The sequence below is a fragment of the Lampris incognitus genome, assembly GCF_029633865.1.
Source record: "Lampris incognitus isolate fLamInc1 chromosome 17 unlocalized genomic scaffold, fLamInc1.hap2 SUPER_17_unloc_1, whole genome shotgun sequence".
Classification (NCBI taxonomy): domain Eukaryota; kingdom Metazoa; phylum Chordata; class Actinopteri; order Lampriformes; family Lampridae; genus Lampris; species Lampris incognitus.
Window position 1 is genome coordinate 515,896 of NW_026611075.1, and position 22,801 is coordinate 538,696.

General features: G+C 45.9%; 2 protein-coding genes and 1 non-coding gene across 3 annotated transcripts; 2 read left to right on the forward strand and 1 right to left on the reverse strand.

Moving 5' to 3' along the window:
* Nucleotides 1-748: 748 nt before the first annotated feature.
* fgf21 (fibroblast growth factor 21) lies at nucleotides 749-10,780 on the forward strand. The gene is made up of 4 exons (XM_056301673.1): nucleotides 749-842; nucleotides 1,026-1,103; nucleotides 9,510-9,613; nucleotides 10,493-10,780. Exons 2-4 carry the CDS (start codon nucleotides 1,043-1,045, stop codon nucleotides 10,778-10,780), a joined length of 453 nt encoding a protein of 150 aa, XP_056157648.1. The 5' UTR covers nucleotides 749-842; nucleotides 1,026-1,042.
* A 4,913-nt stretch (nucleotides 10,781-15,693) lies between these two features.
* trnak-cuu (transfer RNA lysine (anticodon CUU)) lies at nucleotides 15,694-15,766 on the forward strand. The gene has a single exon. It is a non-coding gene; the product is annotated as a tRNA-Lys (tRNA).
* A 2,673-nt stretch (nucleotides 15,767-18,439) lies between these two features.
* LOC130131953 (potassium voltage-gated channel subfamily A member 2) lies at nucleotides 18,440-22,075 on the reverse strand. The gene is made up of 2 exons (XM_056301680.1): nucleotides 21,416-22,075; nucleotides 18,440-19,508 (listed from the first exon to the last, which is right to left on the reverse strand). Exons 1-2 carry the CDS (start codon nucleotides 22,073-22,075, stop codon nucleotides 18,603-18,605), a joined length of 1,566 nt encoding a protein of 521 aa, XP_056157655.1. The 3' UTR covers nucleotides 18,440-18,602.
* Nucleotides 22,076-22,801: the final 726 nt, after the last annotated feature.

The following is a 22,801-nucleotide window of genomic DNA, read 5'->3' on the forward strand; positions in this document are numbered from 1 at the left end:
GCGGCTGGCGACTCCGCGTGTATCGGAGGAGGCATGTGGTAGTCTGCAGCCCTCCCCGGATCGGCAGAGGAGGGCAGAGCAGTGACCGGGACGGATTGGAGGCGTGGGGTAATTGGCCAAGTGTAACTGGGGGAGAAAAAGGGGGAACATCTCCCCCCAAAAAAGAAAAAACAACGTACAACCCACCGTTCCCAGTATAACCAGTCCTCTACGGCTGACCACAGCAGCCGGCAGAGGGTGACTTTTAAATCGGGATGCATTCTGGGATTTGAACCAGAAACCTTCCAAGCAAACAAGTTTTGATTTCTCTCCTCTACACCCCCAACTTAACACGGCTACGTCCAAAACGTGGTGCCTTTCGTCAGTCTTCTTGTGAAACCAGATAGCGCTTTCCAGGGAAATCCTTCTGACTCATCTTCGTCTCCACGGCCCTTGACATGCACCTCCTTCCCTGTGGCCCCATCAGGCCCCTTTATAAAGAACCCAAACCTTCTGCAGCTGCCAGGCCTACTACCAAGAGTTTGCTCACATACATGTGTGTATCTTCTAATTATTGATAAGCTATTTATTTATCACTCCTATTTATCAAGGTTCGTGGACCCTACAGGATCTTATTCCGTTTGCCGTTTGTTCCTTTGTGTCATCTGCAAAGATCTCTCGTTTTTTTTTGTTGTTGTTTTTTTTCCCTCGCCAAATGCATCGGATCACAAACACCTCGTCCTCGTTCCTCTCCACATTTCTGTTCATCCTCCTGCCGAGTGTCTCTCGTTCATTTTACATCTCTGACTCCAACCCCATCCTGGCCCTGGGCGATCAAGTCAGAGAGAGGCATCTCTATACAGGTACCCATCCACCACACCCTCCCCTCACTTATCGCCAGCTAGACCAACAGAAATGTGCTTATGATCTGGATAGCGTACATATGGCCATATGAATACGGTGGTCTTCTTTTTTTTTTTTTTTTTTTGTACTCAGCTTGACCATCTTTCATTTCATCTGTGATTTGATGTTGTGTTTCGCTGCAGAGAATCACCAGAGAGGAATGTACCTGGAGATAAGGCCCGACGGGACGGTCTCAGGAAGTTCAACTCGGACCGCTAACAGTGAGTCTTCCATGTGTGTGTGTGTGTTTTGTTTCTTTTTTTGTTTTTTGTGGTTAGCAAAGGTACAGTATGTCTACTTAAACAAACAATATTAATAAATGATGGGCAGGTTGATGGACGAGATCAGACAGGAGTCTCCCTGGACTATGATCAAGGCACAGCGTTTTTGGTTTTTACCGATTTTCACCAAAAAAATACCCAGTTTTTTAAAAGTGATTTTCACCTGGATTTTATGTTTCCGCGGATCCAAAAGTTGTTCCTGTTCGTGTGAGGTTATGTAACAGTGTCCTCTTGTGGTGAAATTCGCATGCTGGATGGCTTTGAAAAATAAAAACCGAAAACGCTGAGCCTTGACTATGATGTTCGGCGGATGACATTGATATCTGTAGCGAGAGTAGGGTGCAGGTTGAGGAGAGCCTGGAGAGGTGGAGGTATGTACTGCAGAGAAGAGGACTGAAAGTCAGTAGGAGCAAGACGGAGCACATATGTATGAATGAGAGGGAGGGCAGCGGAATGGTGAGGATGCAAGGAGTGGAGGTGACGAAGGTGGATGAGTTTAAATTCTTGGGGTCGACTGTCCAAAGTATCGGGGAGTGCGGGCAGGGTGGAGTGGGTGGAGAAGAGTGTCAGGAGTGATTTGTGACAGAAGGGTACCTGCAAGAGTTAAAAGGAAGGTTTACAAGATGGTTGTGAGACCAGCTATGTTGTATGGTGTGGAGACGGTGGCACTGATGAAAAGACAGGAGTTGGAGCTGGAGGTGGCAGAGTTGAAGATGATAAGATTTTAACTGGGAGTGATGAAGAAGGACAGGATTAGGAACCAGTATATTAGAGGGACCGCTCAGGTTGGACGGCTTGGAGACAAAGCAAGAGAGACAAGATTGAGATGGTTTGGACATGTGTGGAGGAGAGATGCTGGGTATACTGGGAGAAGGATGCTGAATATGGAGCTGCCAGGGAAGAGGAGAAGAGGAAGGCCAAAGAGGAGGTTTATGGATGTGGTGAGGGAGGACATGCAGGTGGCTGGTGTGACAGAGGAAGATGCAGAGGACAGGAAGAGATGGAAATGGATGAGCCGCTGTGGCGACCCCTAACGGGAGCAGCCGAAAGTAATAGTAGTAGTAGTAGTAGTAAACAAACAACATGAATACCACATTCACGGTTATCGTATACTGTATTTCGTGTTGTTGTGAGGAAAAAAACATGTATATGGCACTTCAGTGTATAAGTCACGTTTATATGGTGGTGATATCTAGTGACACGTGGGTCAGGGTTTATTAATACCCGCACCCACCCGACCCGTTATGAGAGCCAATCTGCACCGCCCGACCCGCTAAAATATGCGTTAATTAACCACCCGAACCCGACTTGCAAACCTCCAAATCGATCCCAGGCCACAGCAAAGTGAGCAGTGTTGCACTGGCGGGTTTGTGGGCTGTTTGCCCAGCATAGCACACTGAGAGCAAGACACACAGCCTGCTGTATGTCAGCCCGATAGTGTGTGGCTCGACACTACTAAATACACACACCAGTTGTTCCAAACTGTCTTCTTTATTGTTGAATAGCAGCAAGACAAGTGGTCCTTCATTAAAGACATGAACTCTGTCTCTCTGTCTCTCTCTCTCTCTCTCTGTCTCTCTCTCTCTCTCTCTCTCTCTCTCTCTCTCTGTCTCTCTGTCTCTCTCTCTCTCACACACACACACACACAAACACACACAAGCCTCTTCTTTCTGACCAAAAAGACAGTTTTGAGAGAGTGACAGACAGAGAGAGGGAGAGCGAGACAGAGAGTGAGAGACAGAGAGAGACAGAGAGGGAGGGTTTTGATTTTCTAAAAGTGACTTTTATTTAAAAAATACAGTCATATTCAAAACACAAGCAAATAACTGGATATTTAAACAATAAATCACATCAATTCTCCAGAAAAAACAAGTTTGTTTATGTTTTACCGAGCACAGCACATCCCCATGAGCCCAGGCAACACTGAGCTGCTGGATAGCTTTCGTTTCTCTGTTATAATTGAAATCAATCGTCATCCTGGCTTTTACCATCCTAGTAAACAGCAGCTTTACATCAGTGTCTTCTGAGTCATCCATCTTCCTCTCTCTGCTTACATAAACAGCCATTTTTGCTTGTCTCAAGATATAATTCGTTAGTTAACATTTTTCTTTTACAGTTTGTTTATACTTAAACCCCAGAATGAACATGTGCGTGGAGAAAACCTCCCCTACCTTACTGAATAAACTCTCCAACAACATGAACAGTGGTATTAGGCGCGCACACTCCAGCTAACAGTGGGAAACAGTTTCTCTGTAAGAGCAAAAAAGACATTTATCACTCACACCTTGACTAACAATGGAAAGAAAAGCATTAGCTGCTACTATCCCATATACAATTCTCCACTGTAAGTCAGCAACCTTCTTTGTTAATGGTGGTTTGTATGAACCCCTCCAAGCAGGTCTGACGTCATCTCCCAAGCCCAGATGACTTCGCCAAGGTGTGTCAACACGATTGTTTAGTTTACCCTTGTTTGGCCATTTAACCATCGTTCCATATAGTAGTAATTTGCCTTTTGCCTCTTCTAAATTTAGAAAAGTACTTCTTTTCTCATCTAAAAAAAAAAAAACTGAACAGCCATCAAAACTGGGACGAATACTTAAACAATGAAAAGAATCATCTGTATGAGGCGCGATCAAACCATTGCTGTGTTCATGCCCCGTCAGACAGCGTTTCCATTGTTCAAGCAGCTTGTTGATGATCCTCACAGATCGCACTCCCAGACCAGCTGCAAGAGCAGCTGCATTGCTCAAGTCAGGTCCAGCAGTGTTGACCACCGATTCGAGGGTTAGAAAACCTGCTCTGCAAAACACTTCTGTGGCTGCTGATCCTGCCCAGCAGGAGGTGTCCAGACGTCCTCCATGCACCACAGGCTCCCTCAACAACCAGTATAGGGAGTCACTTTGCGTCGTCCTCTCTTTCACCACCACTTTCCACGCTGTGAAAACTCCGCGGTAGAAAGGTGGTAAGGCTTGGAACTTCAGAGTCTTTACATAGATCCATGAGGAACAGTGAGTCGCGCAGTCCCAGACCGCCAAACTTCTGCAAAACTGTGCGTGCCAGTGGTCTCCACACCAAGTCTTTTGGGCCAGAAGGCAGTCTCTGGAGAAATTGAAGGCGGAACACAGCACCTCTACTGGCCAAATGTACAAGTCCTTGTCCTCCTTCCTCCTTTGGGGGAAAAAGAACAGCCTGGGGAATCCAATGTAAATTATCCCCCCCAAAAAATCAGCTAAAACAGCTTGAATTCTTGAAAGTAAATTTGAAGGGGGATCAACACAAACTAATCTGTGCCATAATGAAGAGGATACTAGATTGTTGATCACAGTGTCCTCCCTCTGTAAGACATGCTTGGCAAGAGCCACGTCCATTTTTTAAGCCGGCCTTCTATTTTTTCTAAAACATTCCCCCAGTTCTTTTCTAAAACAGATTATTCACCCAAAAAAAACTCCCAAGTACTTCATCCCTCCTTTTTTCCAAGTAAGCCCTCCTGGTAGAGCTAGATTGTCTAGTGGCCTTTTCCCAACCATCAGAGCTTCACTTTTTTTCCAGTTTACCTTAGCAGACGAAATATTATTAAAAAGATGTACAGTCCCCTCCAAGATATCGATATCTATCTGTTTGCTAATCAACACCATAACACCATCTGCGTATGCTGAGATTTTTACAGCTGAAGTACAACCTGGGAAAAAAACACCTGAGAGTTATTTTCTGAGTTTGTGAAGAAAAGGCTCCATGGAAAGGGAGTACAGCATCCCAGAAAGTGCGCATCCTTGACGTACCCCCCTCTGTACAATAAAAGGTGCAGCCAAACCACCATTAATTTTAAGTATACTCACAATATCATGGTACAGTACCTGGATCTTGGCTATGAAACCTGGGCTGAACCCAAAAGCATTTAGCGTCTGCCACAGGTACTTGTGTTCAACCCGGTCAAAAGCCTTTTCCTGGTCTATGGAAATGAGACCAGTATCTATACCCAATGATCCAGAGATTTCCTAAACATGCCCAATTAGGATGATACTGTCACTTATTAATCTGCCGGGCACACAGTAAGCCTGGTCAACATGAATGGCCTTTACTCATCACCTCTCTAAGTCTCGAGGCTAAAACTTTTGAGAGGATTTTATAGTCCCCACACAGCAGAGATACAGGTCTCCAGTTCCTCAGGTGTTGTAGATCTCCCTTTTTGGGCAGCAAAGTGATAACTGCCCTTCTACAGCTCAGTGGTAGCTGTCCTCGGCACAAACTGTCCTGAAGCACCTCCAGCAGATCTTTACCGATCACAGACCAAAAGGACTTGTAAAATTCAACGGGCAGTCCATCAATGCCAGGTGCTTTTCCATTGCCCAGGCTCATGGGAGCAGTATACAGTTCATTCAGAGACAGTTCTGCATCCAACACCGCATTGGTATCAGCGTCCACCTGAGGTAGCCTAGCATAAAAAGAACTAGCCAACTCTGCATCCTCCACAAATTCACTCTTAAACACTTCATCGTAGAAGGAGGTGGCATATCTGCGAATCTCAGGGGCTTCCATTATCGTGATTCCATCTTCAGAGCATAACGAATGAATGATCCTCTTCTGACCATTCCTTCGCTCCAAACCAAAAAAACAAAACAAAAAACTGTGATGGGGCATCCATTTGGGACACATTCATGAAACATGAGCGGACCAGAGCTCCCTGTGCTGTGGTGCCCAACAGGTTGGCTAAGGCAGCCTTTTTAGCTTTAAGGGCTTCAATATGCCCTTGATTTCCTGTAGAATCCACTAAACTCTGTAATTCTACTACTTCAATCTCCAGTTCTTTAAGAGATCTGGTAATGTGCTTAGTGACATTGTGAGTATACTGCTGACATGATGATTTTATTTTGCTTTTTCCTATATACCACCATTGCTGTACTGAAGAAAAAGTGGTTTTGCTTTTTCTATGTAAAGCCCATAGAAATTCAAAAGCCTCTCTGAAAGATCTATCTCGCAAAAGACCAGTGTTAACATGCCAATACGCACTCTGTACTTTAACATTCTGAATGAAGAAAGAGCACTGAACAAGACAATCGTCAGAAGAACCAACAGGAGTTATTTGACTTGATTTAAAGATACCAAAATGATGTTTAAAATAATAAAAACGATCAAGTTTGGCCGGAGATAACAAATTGTCCTTGGAGTGACTGCAGGTGTATACTGCCTGTCATCCCCGTTAAAACCTCTCCAGACATCTTTTAGTCCATGGGTTTCAATCAACCACTTAAGTTTGGCGGATGAAGCGGGATGAGGCTCTAGATGGTTCCTGTCTAGTTTCACATTTTCCGTACAATTGAAATCTCCCCCCAGAAAAAAGGAAAAAATCAGTACAATTGTGAATTACATCACATAAGATGTTCAACGGTCCCATTCTCTCAACGCCCGAAACTGGGGCATAAACATTCACAAAAATTATTTTCACACCTTCATATTGTACTGTGTCTTCTAGAATATGACCACACACTATCTCTTCTACCTCAGGAGAAGAGGGACTAAAACTCTGAGAAAAGCACACCAACGCCACCGCTGTTAGTTAATTCATGGCTTAGGATGACCTCCCCAGGCCGCTCCTTCTTCCACTCACTTTCATTCACGGCATCACTGTGAGTTTCCACATCCAACCCCTTCATTTCGACCAATTTGAAAAGAGACGCTCTTTTCACATCACTCCTTGGTTCATTTATATTTACAGACCCTATTTTCAAATCGGCCATGAAAAGGAAAGAAGTTGTCTCTACAAACACATACAAACAGTTTGTGGAGAATCAATTTTGTCTTAATCATCATCGATTAGTTGCGCGTTGACTTTTGTTGTAATTTTCTTGAGCCGGTAAACCTCTTGGTCCCTGAAAGCCCCCTCTTCCTTCCTCAGCCGTGCCACAGACCTGACGAAAGATCTCAAATCGGGGAAGAACTTTGGGTTTTAACCGCCATTTGCCTTTTAGTTTCAGTTGAAAATGTCCTTATTTTCTCAAGGGGATAAAAAAAATGGTTTCATCCTCTTGTGATGGTGTCCGTTCACAGTACTCATCGGATGAATTATCCAACGCTTTCTTAACCTTGGCACCACCCTGCTCTTTGTCGGACAATTTCCTTTTACTACATTTAGCTGTTCGGCTTCAGGCTGCGGTGCTTCAGGCGGGTTCGAGCTGATCTGCTCTCCGGCCTCAAGGCGTGACCGAACCAGACGTCCTTCTGCACCGCAACCCAAGCATTTCATCGTCTCAGAGGTGGCAAACACGTTATAACTAAAACCATCAACTCTGACAGTAAAACTCGGGTTTAAATCCCCCGTGCTGTCCTTGAGGATCATGAAGACCTGTCTTCTGTGACACACAATGTGTCTTGGTTTTGGCGACTTGGACCCCAGCAGAACAAATTCAATGGGGGACACCAGCTGCCCGAAACGTGACGGCTCCATGGTCAACACTTCATTTTTAATAAACGGAGGTGCGTTGGACATAGTTATCTTTTTAGCCAGGTTCACCAACAGGAGAACAGGGGTGAAAGAGTCGCGAATCACTACGCCGTTTTCCACCACCTCTTCAGCTTCGGCCACGTCATCTAGGAAAATGACAGTATAGCCTTGTTCATGCGTGAGGCAGACTTCACACTTTCAAAACCGACAACCTCTCCAACAGCATAGCTGGCCTCCTCCACCCAACAGCATAGCTGGCTTCCTCCACCCAACAGCATAGCTGGCCTCCTTCACCCAACAGCATAGCTGGCCTCCTCCACCCAACAGCATAGCTGGCCTCCTTCACCCAACAGCATAGCTGGCCTCCTTCACCCAACAGCATAGCTGGCTTCCTCCACCCAACAGCATAGCTGGCCTCCTTCACCCAACAGCATAGCTGGCTTCCTCCACCCAACAGCATAGCTGGCCTCCTCCACTGAACAGCCGACACTCGGCGTGTCAGCTTCTCCAGCTCTGCACTAATACTGACAACAGGCATAGTGCCCGGCTGCCAACCGCACTACCAAACTACACCCAAAAAAATAACCAGTAGAGATACAACAACCACCACCACCTAATAACAACTAACAAAACACGAAAATAAACACAGAACAGAAAGAGAAAGAGAAAGCATAGAATTTTCGCTCACACCGAAGCGAAAAACGCTGTCACTCCGTTCACTCACTCGCAGTTCCACTCACCTCCGCTCGAGAGAGAGACAGAGAGAGAGACAAGAGAGAGGGAGACAGAGAGACAGAGACAGAGAGGGAGACAGAGAGACAGAGACAGAGAGACAGAGAGAGAGACAGAGAGAGAGACAGAGAGAGGGAGACAGAGAGAGAGACAGAGACAGACAGAGAGAGAGACAGAGACAGACAGAGAGAGAGACAGAGAGAGGGAGACAGAGAGGGAGACAGAGACAGACAGAGAGAGAGACAGAGAGGGAGACAGAGACGGAGAGAGAGACAGAGAGGGAGACAGAGAGAGAGACAGAGAGGGAGACAGAGAGGGAGACAGAGACAGACAGAGAGAGAGACAGAGACGGAGAGAGAGAGACAGAGAGAGAGACAGAGAGAGAGACAGAGAGGGAGAGAGAGACAGAGACGGAGAGAGAGAGAGAGACAGAGAGAGAGACAGAGACGGAGAGAGAGACAGAGAGAGACAGAGAGGGAGAGAGAGACAGAGAGGGAGAGAGAGACAGAGAGGGAGAGAGAGACAGAGAGGGAGACAGAGAGGGAGAGAGAGACAGAGAGGGAGACAGAGGGAGACAGAGGAAGAGAGAGAGGGAGAGAGAGACAGAGAGGGAGACAGAGACAGAGAGAGGGAGACAGAGAAGGAGAGACAGAGACAGAGAGAGGGAGACAGAGAAGGAGAGACAGAGACAGAGAGAGAGACAGAGAGAGAGACAGAGAGGGAGAGAGAGACAGAGACGGAGAGAGAGAGAGAGACAGAGAGAGAGACAGAGACGGAGAGAGAGACAGAGAGAGACAGAGAGGGAGAGAGAGACAGAGAGGGAGAGAGAGACAGAGAGGGAGACAGAGAGGGAGAGAGAGACAGAGAGGGAGACAGAGGGAGACAGAGGAAGAGAGAGAGGGAGAGAGAGACAGAGAGGGAGACAGAGACAGAGAGAGGGAGACAGAGAAGGAGAGACAGAGACAGAGAGAGGGAGACAGAGAAGGAGAGACAGAGACAGAGAGAGGGAGACAGAGAAGGAGAGACAGAGACAGAGAGAGGGAGACAGAGAGACAGATAGAGGGAGACAGAGAGACAGAGAGAGAGAGAGGGAGACAGAGAGACAGAGAGAGGGAGACGGAGAGAGAGGGAGAGCATGATGGTATGTAGAGTAGTAACGTGTGTGTCTTTTCCAGGTGTTTTGGAGCTGAGATCAGTGAAACCAGGCCAGACGGTCATCAGGGGTCTTTCCTCATCCCTCTACCTCTGTCTGGACGGCAGGGGGCATCTGAACGGACAGGTGAGCACGGGGGGAATCTCGTATCCGATTTAGTGCTGAAACAGTCGGTCGATTAATTGATTGCTCGGTCAGCAGGACATTTATTGATTATGATTTTGGCAACTGATTGTTTTAGACACTTATCAGTTTAAAATACCAAACATTTCGCGTGCCTTGATTCATGTATTTATGTAATAAAATGAATATTTAAGGGGGCTGCTGGTCAGTAAACAGTGGTGAGACACCGCTATGGGCGTCCGTCTTTATTTTCGACATTCTATAGACTAAAAGATTGATCAATTAATCGAAACAATAAGCAGTAGATTAATCGATAATGAAAATAACCGTCAGTTAAAAGCCCAACACCACACCAGCTGATCGGCCCTCCACCGCCTGGTTGACGGGGCGCTAATTGGTGAAGTTGGGCGGTGTTTTCTTTCGACTGGAAAGCAAACCCGCCCGTGTTTCCTGACTTCGGCTACTCTTTGGGCCGTCTTGTTTGGTCTGGCTGAGAGGGATTCTTTATTTGTGGTTTCGCTACACGTAATGAATACCCGTTATGTACAGGTGGTGTAATACCAGCAGACATCAGCAGGGGCCCCTGATATCATGGCGTTATTCTCTGAACCCTGGCCGAATCACACAGTTCAGTGTTTTCATATTATTACGTTAAATAAGGGGGCTGTTTTTAGTTTTTCTGTGTGCTTGTGCCTCTGTGTCGAGCATCCCACCGAGAAAACCCTCCACAAACCGTCCTCCACGTGGTGTCATTAACACCGACCGTCATCTCTCGTGGGGCTTCGACCCAGACTCGCGTTGGGGTCTTTACGTCATTTAAAAAGCACAGAAAGAAAAGAAAAAAAACTTCCATCGCGTCAAATTTTTTTCTCTCTTTTTCAGAGCCAGTACAAGGAGGACGACTGCACCTTCCAGGAACTACTGCTAGCAGACGGGTACACCCGCTTCCTGTCTGCCCGCCATGGACTTCTTGTGTCTCTGGCGTCCAAGCCTTCCCAGAGGCAGTTTCTGCCATTCACACTGTTCCTACCCCTCATCAACGGTTTGGCGAGGGACGGTCTGCCCAGTCAACCGTCGCAAAGTCAAGGAAGTTTCGACGCGGACTCGGAGGACCCGCTAGGGATGAGGCTGAACTCAATAATGAGTCCTCTGTTCTCCATGAACAAGTAGAGACAGACACTCAGCACAACAAGGCTGGTTTCATCTTATTTTACTCCCAAAGTCTCACAAATGGTGTAATTTATTGGTGTAATTTCGGACATCGTCATCATTGTGTCGTCCAATTAATAATATTATTGTTATTTTGAATTATTTATTCTGTTTTTGTATATTAATTTAAATATTAAATTATCAAAACTTGGAATAAATGTCCGCTCTCCCAAGAGCTGGTTCGCCTGTATTTGAATCATTTCCGAGCTCAAAATAATCCTATGAGAAAAACGTTTTCGTAGCTTTGTCTATAATTATATAGCCTATTTATTTTATTTCGCTATTTGCGTCGTCTTTCAAAATCTAAACAGTTAAAAAGTTGTTTTTGTTTTTTTCAAGTGTGCTTTGGATGTCTCTCGGATCCCCTTCGCAGCTCAGTTCAGTGTTATTCAGACATAAATAAATGCTGAGGCCATAACAACACAGATTAGATTAAATTCAGGTCCGTGGGTTACTAGGTACTTGTCATAACGTTGACAATCGGTGCTCAAATCTCATCTCAAACCCCATTTCAAGTCCTTAGCCCTTGAATAGAAACGGTCTGCTTGTGTGTGTCTGCTGGTGTGTGGGTGTCTGTGTGTGTTGGTGTACAGCTGTTTGTGACCGTGTGTTTATCTTGGTGTAAATAGATGTGAAGAGCAACTGGTTGTTTCTACATCTGCTCTATCAGAACTGCTGATGTGATGATGATGATGATGATGATGGAGATGATGAGATTATCAGACTGCTGGGATAGGCTCCCGCGACCCTGAGAGCAGGTTTGGATGATGGATAGCGGATGGATTTATCAGAACTAGGGGCCTTCTGAGGTTTCAGCACAAAGAGCAGAGCACCCTCAAGTGGAATAAAAAAAAGTGGTCGTGTTTATTTTATTTTGAAGAGGGGCTCTTCAGATTTGAGCCTAGGGTTGTTTTCTGTTCACTGTTGTGTTGCTGTAAAGCCCCTTGAGGCAAATTTGTAATTTGTCATATTGAGCTATACAAAATAAACTTGACTGTTTGATCTGCTTTTCCCCCGCTCACCAAAATATACATGGATTGATATTACGGATGAAATTATGAAGTCTTAGTGCCCTGAGGTGTGCTTGGTCGAGTGCAAAAGTACTCATACCTGCAAATTGTATATCGGGTTTTGCAGGTATGTGCCTGTTGCTGCATGTCTGAAGGATGGCGAACAGTTTGCATGTAAAACAAACAAAGCGAAAACAGTAAGCAAGCTAACCGGCCTGCTGCTGCTGCTTGCAAGCGTTAAGAGTTGTTAAAGCTGGCCCGACGCGTAAACTGATGTAAGAGGCCCTTTGGGGCCCCCGCATGATGATGATTCTGTGATCCACGTTTCATAATCAACATTGCAAGACAAGGAAAGACACATTCATTTTTACAGCACAGCTCATACACACACACACAACTATAATTGCTTTTTACGCGAGGCAATAAATAATAATTACGTCATAAGATAAAGGGCAATGATAAAAACACCGGCCCCCTAGAGAAACAAAAAAAGTCGGAGCTGATTAACTAATAAAAGGCTGATCAGATGGAAGCAGGGCCTAAAAATAAAACGTGCAGAAATTCCATCCACAGGTCCAATATAGCTACCCCATGTACAATGGTCACATTGCAAAGAATGCAGTGTAGGGCAAAGTGGGCCCTGGGCTCAAACTCTTGTTGCTTGGTCCAACAAGAAATCTAGCAAGGGGTGTGTGTGTGTGTGTGTGTGTGTGTGTGTGTGTGTGTGTTTAAATACTGCCCTTGAAGAGAAATATTCTAGTGCATCTGTCAAGTAAAAGAATTTAGTTTAATGACTTCTTCTCAAATACCTTTATTTCCCACTCTAAAATTAGGGGGGGGTACATTTTTTTGTAAATGGAGTTTGAAAGTTAAAAGCTGCGAATGTCTGGTGAAATTGTGTAACACAAAAAGACAGCAATGTCACAAATTCACAATGTTGACCCCCCCCTCTCCCCCAGTATTGTTCAGCCTTCCAATGTACCTGCAACGCTAAAAAATAAAAAAAAGTTCCCAATTTGGCAACCAATATCACTCAACTGCTGGAAAGCTTCCCGATCTGGCAACCTCGACTCCTCGCGCCTCAACCGGCTGTCAATCACGGGAGTGAGTTTCGCCCGTTAGAAAAGAAAAAAGAAAACGCCGTGGCAGGGCGAAGGTAAGCTAGTAGCATGTGAAGCGAAAAAAACGGGAGGGGTGGAATTAAGATGAAAATAGGGGCTAGCTTGTTTTGTGGAATAAAAAACGTATTTAGATTGTATTTGTAGCGTCAACGGCAGTATCCCCAAGTCGTTGGTACGATATCCGTACGACATACGAGCTAGCTTGTAGCGGTTACGGGGCTACGCAATTCCCCTTATTGAGCTGGTAGGAACGTTAGTTCACAGCTGCTGTTTCCTCGGTTCGGGTTTACGGTGACGCACTTCCGCTGCGCGGGTTTTTTTTAGGGTTGTTAGTGGCGGAAGGAATAGATGGTGCTCGTTGTGTAAGCCGAAAGAGAAAGTTGTCACGACTCCCGCTTGAGCTCCTCTACAAGCTGAACATTTCCCGGCTAGTTAGCTTAAATCACAACAAAGGCCGGCGTGATTACCGCACATTCGTTTTGAAAGGGTTTTGTTTGCCAGCGGGTTCAAGTCCGCTTTGTTTTCCTGACTATCCGCTAACAGATGGCCTCTTGATCTACCCCAGAGAAGACCACCACCACTACTCTTTTACCGGCGTAAGCGGCTATTTTCTTGCCCGGTGCGGGATTCGATACGGGGGTGTACTGCGCCACAAGGCGACGTCACTAACAGCTCGGCTAACGGGTCCCGTTAGCCCGTAGCTAACGTGTCTGACCCGTTAGCTAGGGGCTAACGTGTCTTATTAGTAGTTTACAGTCGTCACCCTCTACCGGAAGCGCGCCCTCGCGATTTGTTATTCCCGCGCTCCGAAGAGACTTCCGAGGATCTGCACACTTCCGGATCCCACCGATGTAACCGGTTATTTGCTCGCCCGGTGCGGGATTCGATACGGGGTGTACTGCACCACTAGGCGACATCACTAACCGCTCGGCTAACGGGTCCCGTTAGCTAGGGGCTAACGTGTCTAACCCGTTAGCTAGGGGCTAACGTGTCTTATTAGTAGTTTACAGTCGTCACCCTCTCCCGGAAGCGCGCCCTCGCGCTTTGCTATTCCCGCGCTCCCGAAGAGACTTCTGAGGATCTGCACACTTCCGGATCCCACCGCTGCCCACCAACGTAACCGAGGGTTTGTAGATGTCGCCTATACCGTGTAAAACTATAAAATAACAAATACGGAGGTTCCACTTTCACACGACGACCACTTTATTTGGATTCTTCCCCCAACAGCACTCCGCAGCAGCCTGCGTACAGCACTTCCGCTCTCTCTTCAGCCTTCAAAATAAGAGCTCAGGGCATAACACTGCGGCAACAGCTTATAACAGGAACTTAAAATCACTAACAGGCAAGTCCAGAAAACTAGGTTACACCGGCGTGCTGCGGTAGCGGGAGGGACCAGGTGGGGTAGGTAAGGCTGCTGCTGCTGCATGTCTGACAGCGTTTCCTCTTCTGTGGCCTTGCTATGTTTTCCTGCACCATGGTCACTTTCCGTTCAGCCACGTCTAGTGTGTACATCTGGCTAGTTTGCTGCTTTGTTTCTCAACTTCTCTTGTCCATGGAGTCATTTCGAGACTCGCTTGTGATGAAGGGCCGCACTGGATAAATACACGTGGCTTTATGTCAGCATGAAAAACAGAATGAGGGAACTATTTGGGCAGGAGCAAAGGCAGAAGCCTGTGGTCCACACTTTCTGCCCTGGCAGTGTTTGTGATTAATTTTATCAATTTCTCCTGCTCTCTGCTCAAATATTTTGATCAACTACTCGAACCTAATGATGATGATGATGATGATGATGAAACTATTGTTGGTAAGAAGGATAGTGACTCAAATAGGCTATTGAAAACTTTAAAGTGCTTTGTAGTCCTACGCGACATTCTTTTACCTGAAATCTACCATAAGAGCTTCTATAATTTGCCATTTTAAAAAAGGTAAACATTTTTTAAAATGAATGTAAAATTACAAAGATTAATTTACTCTTGCTTAGTTCCATATACACTGGAGCAGCTGACTGAGGAAAGAAGGTCATCATCTCGTCTGATGGGAAACAACTGCTGGTGGGTGTTAGTTTACGTCACAGAGATGTTTTTCTCTATTCTTGGCATTTCAAACTTTCAAAGACCCTCTATGTTTTTGTTTGTTTTTGTTTACACAGGGGCCCCAAAAATCATAGGGCCGTCCTTGAATCTATATATATATATACATATACTGAGTTCCAACGATCCCCCTGCAGCCAAGCATCATAGAGCATCGTTTGGAGAGGAAGTAAGTAATAATACTTTTCTCTTTTTTCCCTCATTATTGTCCTTGCGTGGATGCAAGGAGTAGAGGTGACAAAGGTGGATGATTTGAAATACTTGGGGTCAACTGTTCAAAGTAATGGTGAGTGCGGAAGAGAGGTGAAGAGGAGAGTGCAGGCAGGGTGGAGCGGGTGGAGAAGAGTGTCAGGAGTGATGTGTGACAGAAGGGTACCAGCAAGAGTTAAAGGGAAGGTTTACAAGATGGTTGTGAGACCAGCTATGTTATATGGTTTGGAGACAGTGGCACTGATGAAAAGACAGGAGGTGGAGCTGGAGGTGGCAGAGTTGAAGATGCTAAGATTTTCACTAGGAGTGACGAAGAAGGGCAGGATTAGGAACGAGTATATTAGAGGGTTTAGAAGTATCGTCACCTTTCATCTTTTGCCATTTTCTTTCTTTGATGTTAATTATAAAATTTTCAGATTTCGCATTTTTTGCATATGGCGTAAGCCCAGTTAGCTCAGCCAGTACAGCATGAGACTCTTAATCTAAGGGTTGTGGGTTCGAGCCCCACATTGGGTGTTAGTTTATGTGACTTCTATGTAATATGCAGCTTTAATGAGTCCTCACTGACACTAGGCTTCGATCAACTACATTGTGTTCAGATTTCGGTTCATTAAGAGGTGTAGAACTGGGCGGAACAGTGGTTAGCGCAGTCACCCCACAGCAAGAAGGTCCTGGGGTCAAGCCCCAGGGCAGTCCAACGTTGGGGGGGGTCGTCCTCTGTGTGGAGTTTGCATGTTCTCCCCGTGTCTGTGTGGGTTTCCTCTGGGGGCTCCGGTTTCCTCCCACAGTCCAAAGACATGTAGGTCAGGTGAATCGGCCGTACTAAATTGTCCCTAGATGTGAATGTGTGTGTGTATGTGTTGGCCCTGTGATGACCTGGTAGCCTGTCCAGGGTGTCTCCCCACCTGCCGCCCAATAACTGCTGGGATAGGCTCCAGCACCACTGCGACCCTAAGAGCAGGATAAGCGGTTTGGATAATGGGTGGATGGATGTATATATTAGAGGGACAGCTCAGGTTGGACGGTTTGGAGACAAAGCAAGAGAGGCAAGACTGAGATGGTTTGGACATGTGTGGAGGAGAGATGCTGGGTATATTGGGAGAAGGATGCTGAATATGGAGCTGCCAGGGAAGAGGAAAAGAGGACGGCCAAAGAGGAGGTTTATGGATGTGGTTAGGGAGGACATGCAGGTGGTTGGCATGACAGAGGAAGAAGAGAACGGGAAAAGATGGAGACAGATGATCCGCTGAGGCGACCCCTAACAGGAGCAGCCGAAAATAGTAGTAGTAGTAGTAGTGGTAGTAGTAGTAGTAGTGGACTGTCCTGTATCACCTGCTTACTATTTCTGTGATCGGCACAGCAGTTGTTAGCCAATTTTTAACTATCAAATTGTGTGGCTGTGAATATTTATCATCTCTATTTGCTGCCAACCTGTTGGCTGAAAAACATTTAGCCTGATTAACTTCCGAGTTCACCTGAGTTTATGAAATACAGTGTATTTGCAAATTTAAGGATTTCAAAATTGCCCAAAAAAATAATAATTGAAAACTACACTGCAAACAATGAGTTGTAACAAGTTATATATTCCTCGTGATGCTATTATATTTGGTGCTAAAAAAGAAGTTGGTGTTAGCCCAACGCTGCAACGTATTAATTTATAGTTGTCTCTCAAAGACTGTCTGACAAACTGACTTTTATCCAAACTGCATCCAGAACCAGCAGAAGTAACACATTTTCAGTGGTTAGCGCGGTCACCTCACAGCAAGAAGGTCCTGGGTTTGAGCCCTGGGGTAGTCCAACCTTGGGGGTCGTCCCGGGTCGTCCTCTGTGTGTAGTTTGCATGTTCTCCCCGTGTCTGCGTGGGTTTCCTCCGGGTGCTCCGGTTTCCTCCCACAGTCCAAAGACATGTGGGTCAGGTGAGTCGGCCGTACTTACTTGTCCCTAGATGTGAATGTGTGGGCCCTGTGATGGACTGGCGGCCGGTGCAGGGTGTCTCCCCGCCTGCTGCCCAATGACTGCTGGCACAGGCTCCAGCATCCCCGCGACCCTGAGTAGGATAAGCGGTTGCCTATGCCACCAGAATCTCTTTTCTTTACATTACCACAAGGATAGTCAACATCTCACAGCGAAACCACAAACAACTGTCACCTTAAAGAAAATTAATAAAATAAACTCTTTATTTATTAAAAACAATGATTAGCACAAGCAGATAATTATAGTCCTTTGTCACTAGCAATTAAAACTTTCCAAATAAGAAGCAATGCGTTGTCAAGCAATTTTGTAGTGCAGTACATTAATCCAAAAAAAATAAATAATAAAGATTTGCAAGTAGCCTCATGTTAGCAAACATATCTTCGTTGTGCTATTGTACCGGTGGCAACACTGCTACAATAGCACAACGTAGATACGCTTATCTAGTATGGCAAACGGAAGAATGTGTAGAATGCAGGTCTGCTTCAGAAGTTAATTTGATCTGTTTGCTTTGTTGTGGTTGAGTAGAGTTCATTAATTCACGTCGCCGTTCATGGTCTGCTTCCACGTCAAACATTAAGGCACAAAGTGACATTTCTAAGACATCACAGTTTCAAGGCACATCAATTCCGAAAGTCCATTTCATCGCAAACGCAAACTGATTGGGTTAATAGTTCACAGCCAATGGGTTCATTCATGTGGTCGTCTTGGAACGTTAACGCTCATCTGCTGTAATTTCCTTTTGTCTTAGCTGAAACTCTTATACAGATGTTGCTCTTTAAGTGACACAGTCTGAAATAGTGAAATGTTGCCATGTGTAAAAACCTGCCAAGACCAGAGACAAAGTAAAGAGTGTCTTTCATATTAGACGTTATCGGTTTTAGTTCTGTGATGTTTGACTTATTTCATGCTCTTTTTCTGGACTCTGAATTGATACGTTGGATTTATAACCGTATCTTTATTCACCTGATTTACCTTTTGCTTTCTCACTCTCATCAGCTTCATTTCCATCAAGCTAAAATTTAAAATGTAAATAAGAGGCTGAACTGAAACATAAAATACTGAGCATGTCACAAAAAGGTTTTTTACCTCGCTCGTGGTGGAAAAGTTGACATGTTAATGAAGAGATTATGCAATACAGAGTGGTGGAAATTAACTTTTCAAATTTCTCCAGTGGCAATGAATTCCTATCAACCCTCCATTTTTCCTCCAAATGCTTTTAATAAAATAGTCCTGTGAAGATATTAATCTCTCAAAACCAGCTAATTCAAGGTTTTAACATTTTGCCTTTCAAAAGTTATCTTAGAATTACGAAACATGGTTACAGTCTTCCCCCAGTGTCTCTCTGACAAGGGGCAGAGGATGCGGTCTCCCCCTGCCTTTACACTTGAGTCACTAAAGGTTCCCTCAGGTACATATTTCCCCCTCTTGACTCCTTGCTCTGCCCAGCACACAGTCCACCCAACAGAGTTCCATTCAGAGGGTTGCATATGCCCTCAATGGCATAGTAATCTCCCTCCGGCTCTCCTTCCCCCTCCTCAGTATCCTCTCTCTCTGGCTCCTCGTCCTCCCAAAGCGAGGTCTTGACATGGGTATACTCAGTTTGGTCCTCGCATTCCGTCTCACGATGGTAGAAGTAGCTAAAGTTAGATACGATGACGGGCACGGGCAGCGAGATGGTCAGCACGCCGGCGATGGCACACATGGATCCCACCATCTTCCCCCAGACTGTTTCAGGGTACATGTCCCCATAGCCTACGGTGGTCATGGTGACCACCGCCCACCAGAAGGCATGTGGGATGCTGACAAAGGATGTGTCTGTGTGGTCCGCCTCCGCGAAGTAGATGGCACTAGAGAAGAGGATAACGCCAATGAAGAGGAAGAAGATGAGAAGGCCCAGCTCACGCATACTGGCCTTCAGTGTCTGGCCCAGGATTTGAAGACCCTTGGAGTGGCGTGACAGCTTGAAGATTCGGAAAACCCTTACCAGCCTGATGACCCGGATGATGGCCAGGGATGTAGCCGGAGAGGCGTCGTTGTCCTTGGCCAGCTCTGTTCCCAGTGTGACAAAGTAGGGCAAGATGGCGAAGAAGTCGATGATGTTCATGACATCCTTGAAGAAGTGCATCTTGCTAGGCGAGCAAGCGAAGCGCATTAGGAGCTCGAAGGAGAACCAGCAGATGCACATGGTCTCCACCATGAAGAATGGGTCTTGGAAAACGCTGGGCGGAGGAGGCATGTTCACAGAGCCATTCTTTATGTGCAAGTGGTACTTGTAGACATAGTCCTGAAGATAAAAAACGAGAGCACCGTCAGGGATACTGTGATATCAAAACCACATACAGCCAAAATTTTTACATTAGCAAATGAAAATGGAAATGTCCATCTCCCACTTCCTCTTTGAACCAGCGAATAGTACATTTTAATACTTAATTACTTAAAACGGATTGATTACAACCTTTAAATTTGACCTTAACTTTTGAGGTTGTATAGAATTGACGATTACAACTTAATGTAATTTTTTAGGGATTGTGTGTTACGATACAGAATGCTGTAGAGATGTCTATATGACATGTTTTGAGCGGCAGATTTTATTAAAAAGAACTGTATCACACATCAGCTCTTGAGGTATTGTTTTACTTTTTTGGCAACATCGTAAAAACGCTTGACATCTGCAGCTTTACATTTCAATCAGCGTGGCGCTAGTCACTCCCAGAAGTCCACCTGTCCATCCATTTTTACCCTGTCAGCACTGGGGCTGCACTGACTACGCTACGTAGACTGGCTCTTCACTGAAGGGCCCGTCAGGTTTTTATGTCACCTCATAAAGCAATGGACAAGATGAGTGATGGGGAACCTTAACAGCTCTAAGCAGTTAGCAGTACAAGCAAAGATGCAGCATAGTTGACTTTAATCTATTTCCAATAATTTTCAGTAGCAGGTTCGCGACAGTGTTTATTAATAAGGGCAGACATCTTAGTGTTGATTCACTCCTAGGGCTCTCCTAAGACTATATTTAACCTCTTGAGATCTCTGAAGAGAAACATGAGAGGCGCTTCGCCGTACCAATCCCCGTCCATCTCCACCTTGGTAGCTATCCTGTCCCCTTCTTCGTGGCAGCGTTGCCAGCCAACACACATCAGTGGGTCTGCTGCTGACTTGGAAGGGTGCTAGCTTACAGTAGTTTCCTGGCAGCCAGCTCGTGCAAAGATGGCCAGGCAGCAGGAATGTGTTAACACGACACACCGTACATGACTTACCCTGCCAGACCTTTCCGTCTTCAGGTCTGAGCCAATAGGAGAGCCTCAGCTCACCTTGGTCGCTTGTTTGACCTTTTGCTTGACACATTTTTTTACCGTCTCCCCACGCTCCCTTTCTTTACTTTTATTTGTATTCTGATACCCTCCTTCTACTCCCGGTGCCCTCTCACTCTCCCCTAATCCAAGTGTATCGAATTTAACAGCCATCTAAAATAATCATGCCATCGGCTTTCGTTCAACTTTCTCTTCTCTCGCTCTCTCTCACTCTCTCTCTCTCTCTCTGGTCTCCTTCCAGCCATTTTGGCCAGTAGTTGTCTCCATGTAAATATTTTTCCCCTCATAACACACGGTAGTACTCATCGGGACTCTGTTTACCTAAACACCTGCTGTTTGTGATATCATATTACCGTTTAACATTCGTAGTCGCACACATTGCATTCATGACCAAAAGGTTCACCGGGCTTAATTTTTATGCAGCTTCATGTAAAGGCGAATCGTCATACCCTCAGTTCAGTTATAAAAATACATTGATGTTTTGCTCAAAATATCACTTGTAGAAAAATAATTTACCTTCATTTATCTTCTCTTCTATCCACATGATCAGATATGCTACATTAATGCTCACTGAGAAGTTGTACATGTCTTTGACCACTACCTATTGTTAAAGTGTGATTTAATCCAACATGAGGTTGAATATTTAAATGTCATCTCCATTTCTCTTCGTTTGGTCAAACCGTATATTGTTGCATGATGCCTTCAAGTAAATAACTCATTTGTTGAGGTGAAAGAAACTCACACTCGAAAAAAATAATTCCAAACTCTTAAAACCTCGACACCTCCCCATCTTTGATACCCTATTCTTGCTCCATCTGACACTTCTGCCCAATTGGCAGAGACCCAGGACAACACTGCCTTCTCTCTCCACCCTCCTTACCTCTCGCATCTCCTTCTCAGTCCTGAAGTCGGGCAGCGTCTCCAGGCAGAAGATGAGGATGGACACCACAATGACCATCACGCTGATGATGGCGATGATCCGTGCTCCCGACGATGACTCCGGGTGCTCAAACAGCATCCACAGCCTCCTCTGGATTTCGTTGTTGGGCAGCGGCCTCTCCTCTTCTTTAGGGAACCCTTCGTCCTCCTTGAAGCGGTTCATGATGTCCTCCCCCAGCTCGTAGAACATTAGCTCATCCATAAAAATGTCCAGAGGAACATTGGCGGGCCTGCGAAGCCTCCCGCCTGATTGGTAGAAGTACAGAATGGCGTCGAAGCACGCCCTGTTGCGGTCCAAGAAGAGTTCATTACGTAGCGGGTCGAAATAACGCAGCCGGCGCCTGGGGTCCCCCAGCATGGAGTCAGGAAACTGGGCCAAAGTGCGAAGCTGGGTCTCATAGCGCATACCAGAGACATTGATGGCCAGCCTTTCACTAAGCGCCCATCCACTTCTCCACAATGACCCAGAGCGCCGGCTCTCCTTCTTCATCTCCTTCTCATTTACCTGGATCTCTTTCTCGCCCTTCTCCTCACCATTTAGCTTCCCTTTCTCTCTGTCCTCGTCTCTCGCCGGACCCCCTTCTTTGTCAAAGGTCTCCATTCCTGTTTGTATCCCGGGCCAGAGGGTCGTCACTCCTCAACGTACTCTTTCACTTTGTAGAACGTTTGGGCGTTAAATGGAATCCTGTCTGCAACCAGAATGACAGTTGTTTTTTTTTTATAAATTATTATTATTAATTTACAAGAGTGAGAGAAGTTCAGTTGTGGGCTTCATGCAGTGAGAGTATTTTAGTAGGAAGTATCTGAATCTCATGCTTTAAAGGGAAATACTGTTGAAGACAGATTGTTAACCCTTATGTTCTGTTTGGGGGTCCCAGTGACTCCCTCCATCCATCCATCCATTATCCGAACTGCTTATCCTGCTCTCAGGGTCGCAGGGATGCTGGAGCCTATTCCAGCAGTCATTGGGCGGCAGGCGGGGAGACACCCTGGACAGGCCGCCAGGCCATCACAGGGCCCCCCACCCACCCCACCCCACCCCACCCCACCCATTCATACCTAGGATCAATTTAGTACAGGCAGTTCACCTGACTTGCATGTCTTTGGACTGTGGGAGGAAACCGGAGCCCCCGGAGAAAACCCACGCAGACACAGGGAGAACATGCAAACTCCACACAGAGGATGACCCACCACAAGGTTGGACTACCCTGGGGCTCGAACCCAGGAACCTTCTTGTTGTGAGGCGACCGCGCTAACCACTGCGCCACCGTGCCGCCCCCAGTGACTCCAGTCAAACTTAAATGGCTCAAAAAACATCCTCAACATT

Bases quoted from the DNA above. Each gene is read 5' to 3' on its own strand.
- fgf21 (XM_056301673.1), top strand. From the start codon at position 1,043: ATGTACCTGGAGATAAGGCCCGACGGGACGGTCTCAGGAAGTTCAACT. The intron at 1,104-9,509 runs GTGAGTCTTCCA...TGTCTTTTCCAG, and splicing joins TTCAACTCGGACCGCTAACA to GTGTTTTGGAGCTGAGATCA. The intron at 9,614-10,492 runs GTGAGCACGGGG...TCTCTTTTTCAG, and splicing joins GGGGGCATCTGAACGGACAG to AGCCAGTACAAGGAGGACGA.
- LOC130131953 (XM_056301680.1), bottom strand. From the start codon at position 22,075: ATGGAGACCTTTGACAAAGAAGGGGGTCCGGCGAGAGACGAGGACAGA. The intron at 19,509-21,415 runs GTAAGGAGGGTG...TTTTATCTTCAG, and splicing joins CTGAGAAGGAGATGCGAGAG to GACTATGTCTACAAGTACCA.